This window comes from Coffea arabica, chromosome 6c, assembly GCF_036785885.1.
Source record: "Coffea arabica cultivar ET-39 chromosome 6c, Coffea Arabica ET-39 HiFi, whole genome shotgun sequence".
Lineage (NCBI taxonomy): Eukaryota > Viridiplantae > Streptophyta > Magnoliopsida > Gentianales > Rubiaceae > Coffea > Coffea arabica.
The window spans coordinates 59324789-59339998 of NC_092320.1; the positions used below are offsets into that span (position 1 = coordinate 59324789).

At 34.3% G+C, this 15210-nt stretch overlaps 1 protein-coding gene across 1 annotated transcript; it reads left to right on the forward strand.

Moving 5' to 3' along the window:
- The first annotated feature begins 6249 nt into the window (after positions 1–6249).
- LOC140008847 (putative lipid-binding protein AIR1B) lies at positions 6250–6576 on the forward strand. The gene has a single exon (XM_072053746.1). It carries the CDS (start codon positions 6250–6252, stop codon positions 6574–6576), a length of 327 nt encoding a protein of 108 aa, XP_071909847.1.
- The last annotated feature ends 8634 nt before the right edge of the window (positions 6577–15210 follow it).

Sequence of the window (15210 nt, forward strand, 5' to 3'; positions counted from 1 at the left end):
ACAGATTTGCTTGCTTACTGCTGTTGGAATGTGCTTTTCTTTTGTTTCTCAATCATGAATTTACTTCTAAAGAACTCCTCGCCCTAAACAGTGGTTAGGAGTTACTTTGTCGTGGTGATCTCTCACATTTCATGTTTGTAATTTCCAATAAAGTTTTCATGTGCGAGTGAGCAGTCAGCTCTAAGCTTGTATCTTTCCCTGTGGTGATCAATGAAAAGTTAATAAGTTTTTTTTTTTATGTTATATTCATAACGCCATTTTCTGACTCTGTAAGGGAGCATTACGTATTTATAAGCATAAAATTGAGGATTAATGCACGGATATTTCTGTTGTTAGCCGGGAGGCAAGATTATGCTTACTTGCGGTTAAAACAATCCGTGGTTAATTAGCAGCATGCGTTGGAAACATGCCTACAAAAATGGATATCTAATATCTGATTTTCTTGATCGACTAATTAGTACGTTTACGCTTGGTAAATGTCACCTGCAACTTTCCAACCAGGCTTCGCAGCACTCTCCCGTGTACCAACCAGGCTTCGCAGCACTTCCCTATCCTCTTGGACAGACTGTGAAATAGCAACGTCCTAGAAAAATCTGTCCTTTGCCTTTTGTGCTGTTGTGGCTGAGAAAGTGAGAAAACATCAAAACTATGGTGTGATTAAGTTACTCGGATGTTATTTTGGTTTCGGGATAAATTCCTTTTGCCTACAAGCGGCAAAATGGACAAATGATTGATAGACGGATCTTGTTAGATGAATAGCCGACCAGTTTAATCCAATCCAATTATAAGCATTTAATAAATGGATGCAAAGAGGTATAAGATTTAGATGGATAGTGCAAAACTATAATCCATTCATTTGACTATCTATTAGTCCTAGGACTAACGAGATTCCTGTACACTCTACTATACTCTTTTTTAATTCATACTGTACGCTGTTTTTTAGTTACAGTCCGTACAATATCTCTTTGTCCGTACAATATCTATCTCTCCTTCTCTCTCTCTCTCTCTCTTTAATTTATTCTATTCCTAGTTATTGAATTAATAATTGGTTAGAAACCACCCTCTCTCGCGCCAACGCTGTCATTTGCTTAATTTAAAAGCAATGATAAAGTACCATAACAAGTTATGTCATCTATGCTGCATTGATAGCAATGACTGGCAATATAGATAGCAGTGACTGGAAATATAGATGGTTTCGTGAAAAGAAATTGTTAAAAGTGGGATGAGCCGATGAGGGAACATGGTTGTAAGAGCTAGAGAGGGAGGGCGAAGGGGGAAAGCTAGGAGGAATGAAACAAACTTGTGTCATTCCAAAACATAAGATGAAGTGAAAAAATAAATTTTTCCCAAAACGAGAGGTAAAAGAAATAAAGTCAATGCTTATAACCTGCTGCATGGCATTCTACCCGGGCGCTCCACATGGCATTATCTAATAAACCCAAAAAAAAATTTACTCTTCACATGGCATTCTACCAGGGCGCTCCATATGGTTGGCAAATGCTGTCGGCCTTATGGTAAAACATAAAATCATACGGGATTAGATTGTCATGCATATTATGTTTATATATTTTGGCCACTTCAACCATTTTAATTTTTAAACAAGAGTAATTTCGATATTTTCATAGGTTCCGTTACGAATAATCATTTCCGTTAGTTTGACACTTTAATCCAAATTACAATTGGATTATATGTAGTTTTTGAAACTATAAGGGGTTATGTGAAAATTAACTGTCGGCCTCATGGCAACAAATTCAACTATAAAACCATTGGCGCGATCTAGTGTGATTCTATTGTTCATTGATAATGGATTTACGTGGATGACATGGATAATGCACTTAAGTCCACCAATGTAATTGGTTATAAATAGTCATCCATTTAAAAATATTATGTATTTTTTAGTCATCGAAATCTACTTAGGTTTATTTGGATGGATAAATAGACATGGATTCGTCGCATTAGAGTTCATTTTTAAAATGCTAAAATCAGGGGGGGGGGACAAAAAGGTATGTACAAGGTGGACTATTATATGAGTTTGGATTAGAATATCATCATCATTCAAAAATGAATCTAAAAATTCTAGGACATTGAATTGAATTAATTCAAACTCTAATTTTCAAATTTCGTAGGTAACTAGTGTTGTTTACACTCCAAGTGTAGCTATGACACTCCACTTTGACATTTTATTAAGTGAAAGAAGATTGATATGTGCGTATTTTGTACATTTTAAGTATTTTTTTATTATTTGTTTTGGAGCGTTTAAGTTATTTTCAAGCTAATTAACTAGATTTCTAGTGAAAATTTGTAGTTTTTGGTTTTAGTGTGAAACATTGTATTTGTATGGATTTAAGTGGTGAAAACTTTATGTTTTTGTAGGTTTTAATAATTCAATCATCAAATGGAGTAAATTAAGAAGATATTTGGATGACTGTTGATGATTGAAGTGATATAAAGAAAATATGAATTGCAAAATGTTGAAAAGATGAAATGCAATCAAGTATAAAAAAGGAAATATTCTATAGCTTGGACACCTTTTGGTATTTCGACTATATCTTGAGCTATGAGTATCGAATTGAGGTGATTCTTGAACCATTTTGAACCTATGAAATAGTTCTACATTTCTTATGAAACATCAAGATCCAATTCATGAGTTTACATGGTCAAAAAGTCGAAATAGAATTGGCCATATTTGCTACCAAAAGTTAAAATAGGAGATTGGGCAGTCAAGAATATTTTGGTCATTTCTCAGTCTATGGAGTTCCAAATCAGATAATTCTTGATGCATTGAAAACTAATTCAAAGGGCAGCAACTTTCATATTTTGCACAAGTGTTAATTCAACCTCCATCATCGAGAAAATATCAATTGAACTTGGTGCAAAAAAAACTTGATAAGAAAAGTACAAACCTGCAGGGGAGGTAATACGCGGGTACAGTACGCAACCTTAAGAATGTGTATTCTATAAACGTATGTGTAACTTGCACATCAACTTCTTTTGATATTTCACAAAACTTTATGGCTCAATTTCAACAAAAATTTCAACTATAGTTGTAAAGAAATGCGATGAGGGGACGAGGTTGTAAGAGAGAGGGAGGGGGAAGGGGGGAAGGAGGAATGAAACAAACTTGTGACGATTTTTTCTCAAAAAAGAGAGGGAAAAGAAATAAAGTCAATGCTTATAACCTGCTGCATGCATTCTACCCGGGCGCTCCACATGGCATTATGAAAGAAACCCAAAAAAAATTACTCTTCACATGGCATTCTACAAGGGCGCATCACATGGCATTATGAAGTAAACCCAAAAAGAAATTACTCTTCACGTGGCATTCTACATGGGTGCATCACATGGCATTCGACCAGGACATGGCATTATGAAATATACCCAAAAAAAATTACTCAAAAAGAGGGAATATATACATATACATATATATATATATATATATATATTGGGCAAATTACACTTTGTCCCTTGTGGTTCAATGTTTTTATACATAATCTCTCCTATGGTTTTAAAAGATATACATAACCCCCTAATAGTTTAGATTAAAATGTCAAAGTGACCAAATTTGCGTTTTATAATTGAGTCAACTAAAATATCAAAATCCAGTTAGCCATTGTTGCTACCAAAAGTTAAATTAGAATTTGACACTAGTCCAAAAAAGTACTAAATCTAGGGAGTTCATTCACGGGAGTAAAGGTGCACCTTTGTAATTTTAATGACTTGTTCCGGCCATGTAATTTCATAGAGGAAATAAACTTGTAATTAATTTTATAACCATGAGAATATGTATGAATTAATTATAGGTATAGTTGATTTACTATGAGAATAAGTTTTACTTACATAAAGAAATTGTACCATAATTAGCCAAGATAGTAGTACTCAATGATCCAAAAATTGTATTTGCATGAATAGTTACGGATACCATACCTTAAGGAGCTTTCATAGCTATTTTCTTGCACATTGTAGCTCAGTTTTATTTCCTTTAATTTGTTGATCGTTTGAATAATAGAGGACCTTTAGTAGTGCTGGTAATTGTCCATTCTTTCCTTTGTATTCGACCCTTAATACCCTATATTCAATCTCGACTTGTATACATGCCCCATTCTCGTCAAGTTTTTGCTACAAAGTTAACTTCATGTGGTATATGCATACTTCAAACTCTTAAATAAACTACATATTGGGTTGGTATAAACTCTAATTCTTGTCTAGACTTGATCTTGAGTTATCATCGAGGAACAAGGCAACTAGGGGTGGGCAAAAATACCTGTTAATCCAAAAATTTTCCATATCCGATCCGATCTGATCCGAAAATTAAGATATCCAATCCATATTATTTGACTGGATCAAAAGAGAATCGGATACCCGTTTAGATACAGGACCGGATAGAATCACATAATTAAAAACCTAAAGGTACCCGACCAGCCTTGCATATATATTTTTTATTTTTATTTTTATACACATATTACAAAATAATATATTCAGAGCTAAATAAGCAATTCCATTAAACAAATTGCATTACAAAAAATGGGAGACTATAGTTTGTTTATAAAATTTATTTGTAGAGGCTATGATTTTATATTTTTTTAAAAAGAGTTTAATTAATGTGGAATATGTATATTAAAAAAAAAGCTACTACCTATTTCAAATTTTCATTGATTTTGAACTCTTTTAAGTTTTTTCCTTTTTCTTGTGCTCTCTTCGAATGTTTGTTTCTTAGTGGAAGATTGCTTTTGAGAATACTTGTTTCTTAGTGAAAGATTTTTTTTGAGAAAATTTTTTATTAAATCTTAGATGAATATATAATATACAAAATTAAATTAGTAAAAATTATTTTTTAAAAAAAATTAAATGATAAGTGGGGCTAAACAAGTACCTGTTGACTCGACCTTATCTAAGCGGGTGCCCAATTATCAGATACTAGTTGATATGCAGGGCAAGTAAGGGTTAGAAAATGGTGCATGAGATGAGTACCCGATCCGTACCTACCCTAATGGCAACATGCAATTTCGACACCTCTTATTCACTCATCCAATGGGTTTGCCAACCTATGCTTGAGTAGCTAGCTAATAGTGACAGAGCCAAGATTTTTTTCCTAGGGGGATCAAGATTTTTTCTAACAAAATTATCTTAATATATTATGTTCAAAATAATTTTTATCTGTTTAAATATATGACATCTAAAAATATCAAATATTAAATTTAATTATAAAGAAAAATAAAAATTAAGGCAAGAAACAACCTTTGAATAATTATTTTATATCACAAACCATCCAACTTGCATATTATGAGAAGATGCTCCAATATGTCATATGTGTAATACACACACACACACACACATATACATACATAATTCTCAACCAATTTGTCCCTTTTAAAATCACCTGTAAAGGGATAATATCCCAACTTTTTAATCCTATATTATTTAAACGAACAAATTCTCTGTGTAGAAACATGGCAGGAAGCTCATCATCATACAATACAATCCAAAAGAGAAACAATATATGTATATGTGTGTGTGTATCTATATATTTTCAATTAAAAAAAGATAAAAGTTGTATTAACATACCTTGAAATTTCAGCATCTTTTCTTAAAAGTAAGATGAGTGTTACATTCTTTCATAGAATTAAATTTATTTATGATTGAATCAGTGCTAAATTTTTCAACAACTTGCTTTTCTATTTACATAATTAAGCAATCATTCAAGAAATTATCTTTCATCTTGTTTGGAACCTTTGTCTTGATTATTTTCCTAACTAAAAATATTCATTATGTATTTGTAGTTAATACAGGATGAGTGAAAACAAGTTTAATCAATTAGGCTAAATTGTATATTTGTATATGAGCCAATAAAGTAATAATTATTTTTAGCCCACTGATAATTATGAATTGGGTCTTTTTATTATAGTATGTCAAATTGGGTCAATTTACTATGGATAATCAAATTATATGTTTAATTTTTTGAATGTTAAATAATTAGCACAATAAAACATAAATTTGGAGGCCAATTTTGCTCTACACGTATATTTTTATATTATGAATTAAGGTTTTCAAAACTTGGGGGGCCGTGGCCACCCTCAGCTACCCCCCAACCCCACCCCACCCCACCCAAAAACCGCCCTCGCCAGCTCCATCATTGCAGCGAAACCAAGAAAGTTGACCCGCCTTGCTACTATAAAAACCCTCAACTTCTACCAAAACATTGCACAGCAAAAGCCCTTCTTTCTTGACTAAACCAACAATACTGTTGAGAATATGGGTTCCAAGGCCTCCACAACCACCCTAGCTCTCTTTCTTGCCTTTAACCTTATCTTTTTCACTCAGGTCAGTGCCACGCCCCTGCCTACTTGCACAGCTGTCCTGGACTTGAGTGTGTGCCTTTCTTTGTTGGGGATCCCCATCATAGATGTAGGTAGTCAATGCTGCAGTTGCTTTAATAACCTTGTTGACCTCGACGCAGCTGCTTGCCTTTGCGCCTACTTGAAAACTCGGAGCCTCCTCACCCTGGATCTCACAGCTGCCGTTACAGCGATTGTGAATGGCTGTGGCAAGCACTATCCATCAGGGTACCAATGTCTCTGAACAGATTTGCTTGCTTACTGCTGTTGGAATGTGCTTTTCTTTTGTTTCTCAATCATGAATTTACTTCTAAAGAACTCCTCGCCCTAAACAGTGGTTAGGAGTTACTTTGTCGTGGTGATCTCTCACATTTCATGTTTGTAATTTCCAATAAAGTTTTCATGTGCGAGTGAGCAGTCAGCTCTAAGCTTGTATCTTTCCCTGTGGTGATCAATGAAAAGTTAATAAGTTTTTTTTTTTATGTTATATTCATAACGCCATTTTCTGACTCTGTAAGGGAGCATTACGTATTTATAAGCATAAAATTGAGGATTAATGCACGGATATTTCTGTTGTTAGCCGGGAGGCAAGATTATGCTTACTTGCGGTTAAAACAATCCGTGGTTAATTAGCAGCATGCGTTGGAAACATGCCTACAAAAATGGATATCTAATATCTGATTTTCTTGATCGACTAATTAGTACGTTTACGCTTGGTAAATGTCACCTGCAACTTTCCAACCAGGCTTCGCAGCACTCTCCCGTGTACCAACCAGGCTTCGCAGCACTTCCCTATCCTCTTGGACAGACTGTGAAATAGCAACGTCCTAGAAAAATCTGTCCTTTGCCTTTTGTGCTGTTGTGGCTGAGAAAGTGAGAAAACATCAAAACTATGGTGTGATTAAGTTACTCGGATGTTATTTTGGTTTCGGGATAAATTCCTTTTGCCTACAAGCGGCAAAATGGACAAATGATTGATAGACGGATCTTGTTAGATGAATAGCCGACCAGTTTAATCCAATCCAATTATAAGCATTTAATAAATGGATGCAAAGAGGTATAAGATTTAGATGGATAGTGCAAAACTATAATCCATTCATTTGACTATCTATTAGTCCTAGGACTAACGAGATTCCTGTACACTCTACTATACTCTTTTTTAATTCATACTGTACGCTGTTTTTTAGTTACAGTCCGTACAATATCTCTTTGTCCGTACAATATCTATCTCTCCTTCTCTCTCTCTCTCTCTCTTTAATTTATTCTATTCCTAGTTATTGAATTAATAATTGGTTAGAAACCACCCTCTCTCGCGCCAACGCTGTCATTTGCTTAATTTAAAAGCAATGATAAAGTACCATAACAAGTTATGTCATCTATGCTGCATTGATAGCAATGACTGGCAATATAGATAGCAGTGACTGGAAATATAGATGGTTTCGTGAAAAGAAATTGTTAAAAGTGGGATGAGCCGATGAGGGAACATGGTTGTAAGAGCTAGAGAGGGAGGGCGAAGGGGGAAAGCTAGGAGGAATGAAACAAACTTGTGTCATTCCAAAACATAAGATGAAGTGAAAAAATAAATTTTTCCCAAAACGAGAGGTAAAAGAAATAAAGTCAATGCTTATAACCTGCTGCATGGCATTCTACCCGGGCGCTCCACATGGCATTATCTAATAAACCCAAAAAAAAATTTACTCTTCACATGGCATTCTACCAGGGCGCTCCATATGGTTGGCAAATGCTGTCGGCCTTATGGTAAAACATAAAATCATACGGGATTAGATTGTCATGCATATTATGTTTATATATTTTGGCCACTTCAACCATTTTAATTTTTAAACAAGAGTAATTTCGATATTTTCATAGGTTCCGTTACGAATAATCATTTCCGTTAGTTTGACACTTTAATCCAAATTACAATTGGATTATATGTAGTTTTTGAAACTATAAGGGGTTATGTGAAAATTAACTGTCGGCCTCATGGCAACAAATTCAACTATAAAACCATTGGCGCGATCTAGTGTGATTCTATTGTTCATTGATAATGGATTTACGTGGATGACATGGATAATGCACTTAAGTCCACCAATGTAATTGGTTATAAATAGTCATCCATTTAAAAATATTATGTATTTTTTAGTCATCGAAATCTACTTAGATTTATTTGGATGGATAAATAGACATGGATTCGTCGCATTAGCGTTCGTTTTTAAAATGCTAAAATCAGGAGGAACAAAAAGGTACATACAAGGTGGACTATTATATAAGTTTGGACAAGAATATCATCATCATTTAAAAATGAATCTAAAAATTCTAGGACATTGAATTGAATTAATTCTAACTCTAACTTTCAAATTTCGTAGGTAAATAGTGTTGCTTACACTCCAAGAGTAGTTATCACACTCCACTTTGACATTTATTAAGTGAAAGAAGATTGATAAGTGCATATTTTGTGCATTTTAAGTATTTTTTATTATTTAGTTTTGGAGCGTTTAAGTTATTTTCAAGCTAATAAACTAGATTTCTAGTGAAAATTTGCATTTTTTTGGTTTCATTGTGAAACATTGCATTTGTATGGAGTGAATTAAGAAGATATTTGGATAATGGTTGATGATTTGAAGTGATATAAAGAGAATATGTAGTGCAAAATGTTCCAAAGATAAAATGCAATCAAGTATAAAGGAAGAAATATTTGACAGTTTTGACACATTTTGATATTTTGGCTATATCTTGAGTTAAAAGTATCAAATTGAGATAATTCTTGAATCGTTTTGAAGCTAAGAAATATTTCTACATTTCTTATGAAACATCAAAGTCCAATTCATGAGTTTTCGTGGTCAAAAAGTTGAAATACAGTTGGCCATTTTTGCTACCAAAAGTTAAAATATGAGATTGAGCAGCCAAAGATATTTTGATCATTTCTTAGTCTACAGGACTCCAAATCAGATGATTCTTGATACACTAAAAACTAACTCAAAGGATTGCAACCTTCATGTTTTGCACAAAAATTAGTTCAATCTCCATCATCGAAAAAATATCAGTTGAACTTGGTGTAAAAATTGACTGATCAAAAAAGTTCAAACCGGCAGGGAAGGCAATACGCGGGTACAGTACGCATCCTTAAGAATGTGTATTCTATAAATGTATGTGGAACTTGCACAGCCACTTATTTTGATTTTTCACAAAATTTTATAGCTCAATTTCAACAAGAATTTCAACTGTAGTTGTAAAGAAAAACGATGAGGGGACATGGTTGTAAGAGAGAGGGAGGGGAAAGGGGGAAAGGAGGAATGAAACAAACTTGTGACGTTCCAAAACATAAGATGAAGTAAAAAAATAAAAGTTTCGCAAAAAGAGAAGGAAAAGAATTAAAGTCAATGCTTATAACCTCCTGACATGGCATTCTACCTGGCGCAAGATTTTTTCTTTCCGTCTCTGCTGCATTTTCCTGTTTCAGTGGCACCTTTGAATCTGCTGGGAATGAGCTTTGAATGGGTTATTTGTTTGCGCGTTCAATCCAGTGTTTTATCATGTTTTTCTGGAGTCTAAAGCAAAGCTCTTTGGGTTGTTAATAAGCTGTAAAGTTACAGATTGCTTGCTGCACTTTTGTTTCTTTCTTTTGCTTTTACTTCTGGTATCCCCGACAGTTATCATCCCGGTTTTTCCTGTTTTGATTCTGCGTTAAGGTTGGAGTAGTTTGGTTTGCCTGATAAGTGGGGTGTTTGTATCTTGTGTTTTGTTGATTCGAAGTTGATGTGTTGTGAGTTGGTAACAAAGCACAGCAGATTGCGGAGAGTAGCAAAGAGAGGTGTAGGAAAATTTCCAGCAGCCTGTCCGTGTTGATGAAATAGTTGCAGCAGTTTTTGTTTCTTCCAATGTTTTGCATGTTTTTTCAGAATTTTACATGAAATCTTCCAAAGATTTGCTGCCTGTTTGGATAATAGAGAGTATGTAGCTTGTGTCTAGTTTAAAGCTATGTGTTTGGGTTTGAAATCTGAATTTGAAAGCAAGCTACGTTCAGATTTTGTTTTGGCTGCTGAAAGCTTATGGACAAAGTGTTCCAGAAATTTGCATGATATCTTCTTGGGTTTCTTGTTTGTTTGGATTATGATGGTGGTTTAGTTGCGGGCTTGGTCTAAAGTTGTGACGTTGGGTTTAAATACATCTAATCAAGGTTGTGATAAGAATCTGAGTTTATAAGAAAATTGCTGCAAAGTTGTTTGGCCGGAAACATTGCTGAAGCTGAAACCTTTTATCGTTGCCTGCATGTTATTTCAGACCTGAATATGATGTTTTTCTGAGTTGTTTGCTTGCTTGGATCATGGTTGCTCAAGCCAAAGTTGTTTGTTGCTTAATCTTAGTCGAAGTTATGTATTTGAACCAGAAAATCTGAGTCAGTTTGCAAGCAAAAAATGCAGCAGATTTCACTTTCGGTTGTAGCAGTTTTCATTCTTCAATGTTTGCATGTTCATTCTTCAATGTTTGCATGATTTCCTCCTATGTCTTTGCTGATTTGGGATGTTAAATTTATGTTTTTTCTGTCTAGTTTAAAGTTTTGGATGTTAGCTTTGGTTAAGGTATGTAGTTGGATTTGGAGTTGGCATTTGGGAGTGAATCATAAAAGAAATGCAGCTGAATTGGCGCAGAAATGAAAGGCTTCTACGTGATTTGCATGCATGGAACTTTCAAAAATTTGCACTTTGGCCCCCCAAGTCTCTCCTTGTTCCACTAGAACCCAATCAATTAAATAATTTCATCAATTTGGTCCTTGGCAATTTTAATTTGTGCAACTTCATGGCTTGTTTTGTTTCAATTAACTACCATGCTTTGTCAATTGCACTTAAGTCATGACTTTAGGGGTTTTATGACCGAATGAGCTCATGTTTGCCTATTTTCTTTAATTTCCCTAAATAAATTGGTTGTTTAACCTTTTCTTGGCTCTTGGAACCTTTAGAGTGCTTAAATGTTTCAATTGAATTCGAATGGTTGACTAAGGTTTGCAATTGGGTCTTTAGTTTGTAATTGGGTCCTTGGTGGGTCATTTTCTTGAAACTTATGCATTATTTGATTTCATTTAAATTGCAATTAGGAGAGATTTGGTGACTTTGTTATACTTTACTATTTGAGGTACCTTAACTTTTTTATTGTTTTGAAGCCATTTTTCTTTCATTTGGACACCATTCAAAGGGGCGGTATAATTTCTTTTATCCCTTTTGTTTCTCTCCTATGTGACCCAACGTGTTAAGTGAATTGCATGCCTACTTTGCTTTCCTAGCTTTTCCTTAATTCCTTTTATTTATGTCATTTACTTTTGCTTTTTATTTAAGTTATTCTTTATGGGGTATGTGTACACCTCTTGGCTTGTAATAGATAGGGCTTTGGCGAGCAATTTGGTCCATTTTCCCCTTCCACTTTTGTTTTAGTTAGTGAATGTAATAGGTTCATTAGCTTGGTTGCATGCCTACGTGTTAAGTGCTAATTTGCGTTGTTAGGGCCTTGCATCTAGTCGAGCATGCTAAATGTTATGTGCTATGTGTTTATGAGTGTTTGGCATGTCTACTCGCTTTTCATAGCCATGAATGAATGTGATGGATGAAATGTACGTTTTCCGCTAGTCCAACGCTAGTCGGAATTCATAGAATGGGCTAGTCCAACGCTAGACCCTTAGGGATTTCCCCTCGTTAGTACATGTTTGCATGTTCATTACATATCATGCATTCTTCTTAGTTTTATCATTTGGCATGCTCCTCGAACCCCTTTTCCCTCCATTTTAGGATTTTTGCATTTCATGCTAGTTATAGGGTTCATTTGCTTGAGAGTCCCCTTAAATATGGGATATATACGAGTGTGGCTTTTTCTAAGCCTTAGCACGCTTGTATTCCCTCTATAAAAGGGCAAATTGAGTCACGATTTAGGTCTCCCCGTACCCAATATGCATGAATTCCCTAGGCTCATGCATTTCTAAGTCCACTCTATCATTACACTTTCACTTTTCCTCCCATTTGCACACGTACACCTTTTATCCCTTCACTTGCACACTTTCACTTTTGTCTCATTTGCACACATGCACCTTTTTATCCCTTCACTTGCACACAAACACTTGTAAATACATTTGCACACCTCTACTTACATCCTATTATTTTTATTATTTTTTCTCACTTCACATATCATCACATTGCATACATGCATTCCATTCATTTGCATCCCACTCGCATTATTCGTGACTTCTTCAAAGGATCGTTATTGGGCTTCACAATTAATGTGATTGGCACCACTCAACCTTTGAAGAGAAATTTCCCCCAATACCCCTAGGTCTAGGGTTTGCATTCATGTAGTGCATCCAAATGTAATAAATTTTTTGGTTAAAACAAGAAAATCTTTGATTAAATCATGCAACTAGCCTTGGCTAGGTCAAAGGGGTGCCTTGGATTTTATCCTTGCCTTCCCCTTTGTCAAATGTGACTCCCGAACCTTTTTCTTTGATTACGTGGATTAGGAGTCGTTTAAAAGGGGTTTTTTACTACTTTTTCCTATTTTTCCTTTAAAAATTCATTTTTTGGTGACTTGGTACACCTTAACTCATTACCAAGTGGCGACTCCAATTTTTATTTCAAAAAACCCTTTTTAAACTATAATTATGGGTCAAATCGTCGCATTCTCAAACCCCTATTTAGACCCACTTTTCTTTTAAATCAAAATTCATTTTTCAATCACAAAAATACATTTTTTAAAACCATTTTATTTATTTTATCAAAAAATGGGGCGCGACACTTATATATACCATATATCATCCAAACAATAGAAATTTCAAGTGAACATTCAAAACCCTAACTCAAAATTCATCACTACAATCATCCAAAATTACATGAATTAAGCATCACAAGTAAGATTACAAGTTACTACTCAACTTAGACAAGACTAAGGGAAATAAATGTGATGGTCAGCCCATATACCCCTCAAAGATGCTTATAAGAGTTATCCACCACCTCCTCTTGTAAACCTCTTGCACACCAAGCTTTCCAAGTGCTCAAAGAAGGATTTATCGGTTTAGAATCTTGTTTTTTTTTTTCACTCAAATGGTTCAAACTCAAGATGAATTGAAGTTGCTTTCTCTTGCTCTCTCTCTCTCTCTTGCTCAAGGCTGGTAGGAAGAAATGAGGAGCAATTGTGTGTTTTGTGATGATAAATATGGAGGAAAATTAGGTTGGCAAGAATCCATGGATGGCCGTCACTTGTCGCCACCAAAATCCATCTCAATTTTTTTCCTTTTCCTTGTATTTTTGGGTCAAAAATTTCGGCCAAGAGAGCTAAGGATGAGGGAGATATTTTGCAACAATATCAAGGATATGTGATGGTGGGGTAAGTGGTAGTCAAGTGGGGTGTTCAATCGGTAGTGAGCGATACCCGTCGGTTCGGGCTGATTTTTCTTAAATCGCGTATACTAGGGTTTTAACTTATAGTTCACTAACTTATTATTATAACTTTTAATCACACACTTAATATCATCTAAAACTCACTTTTAATCACCAAATTAGATACACACTCCGTATCGGATAGTCACACTGCGGATAGGCGTAAAACCCTAATTTTTTTTATAACGTGAAAATGAAAGGAAAAACCCTTAATTTTATGTTCATTTACACTTATTGTGGGGTGATTGAGTAGTAAGGTTATTCTAAAGTAATATTTTTCAAATAAAAGGGGATTTTTAAGAAAAATATAAGGAATTTTGCAAGTCCTCACACTTGATATATTCATTCTCCTTGTGAATGGAAGTAAAAATGAATAAACATAGTAAAATTAATCCATCAATACTCAAGTATTATTTCGTAGAAAAAGTACCACTTTAACTCTTGGTTCTAAAAAAATGACTTAAAACCAACTAAAAGAGTCACAAAATATCGAGCATTTTAAGCACTTGTCACGTATCATATCAAGTCAGTTTTTCAAACATTATAAAGAAGATATTGTGATATTGTACATCACAAGAAACTTAGACTTTGGTGACTTGTTAGATTTCTGTGAGTCGCAAAAACTTTCCTTGTCTAACTTGAAATTGATGGTGATAGAAATAACTTTTTTTAATTATAAAAAGTACGGCTTTAGATCACAAACAATAGTATGAGATTCATTTACGAGTCATAATTGACTCTGGCACCATGTAGAGAGTGACCTTCATTTGTCACTTTGCCATGGTGCACAAAAATATTTTGGTTTACATGTGATAACATTATTCTTGGATCCCTAAACAACACAAATAAAATCTATAAAATTCTTCCACCTATAAAAACAATTCATTGCAAGAATATCGTATTCATAGATGCTTTAACTGCATGAGCAGCATAATTTTATTTCAGAAATCTAAACAACAAAAGCTTAGTGATTTATAATATTCTTGTATCCCAAAAAATAATTTGATCTAAATGATTGTCCTCAATTCCAAATTTTGATTCTTTGGTAGTCTTAAACACTCTCTCCCTTCCATAAACCCTAGAATCAGCCTTCCCTCATTTCTACCTCTAAAGGAACAAAGATGAACTCTGAGAGAAATCTTATATGTCACAGGCTATCTTGATGATAGTTTATGCCATAGATTATTTAGTTAGAAATAGGTTTTGAGACCAAGTAAGTACATTTGTTATATGTCATAGACTATTTTGCATTGTTTTATATGTGAAGGATAAAAAAATGATTTTTTTTTGAAATATGAGGGACCATTTTGGTCATTCTCCCAAAATATAAATATTTTTTTAGTTTTTTCCAAGAAATAAATGTTAATCATTCGTAGTGGTGAACAAGGAGCAGAAGAATAATGGCCTAATGAATTCGTATCCGAGATCAGCAATTGATAGATCAAATAGCAAAGAAACAACTA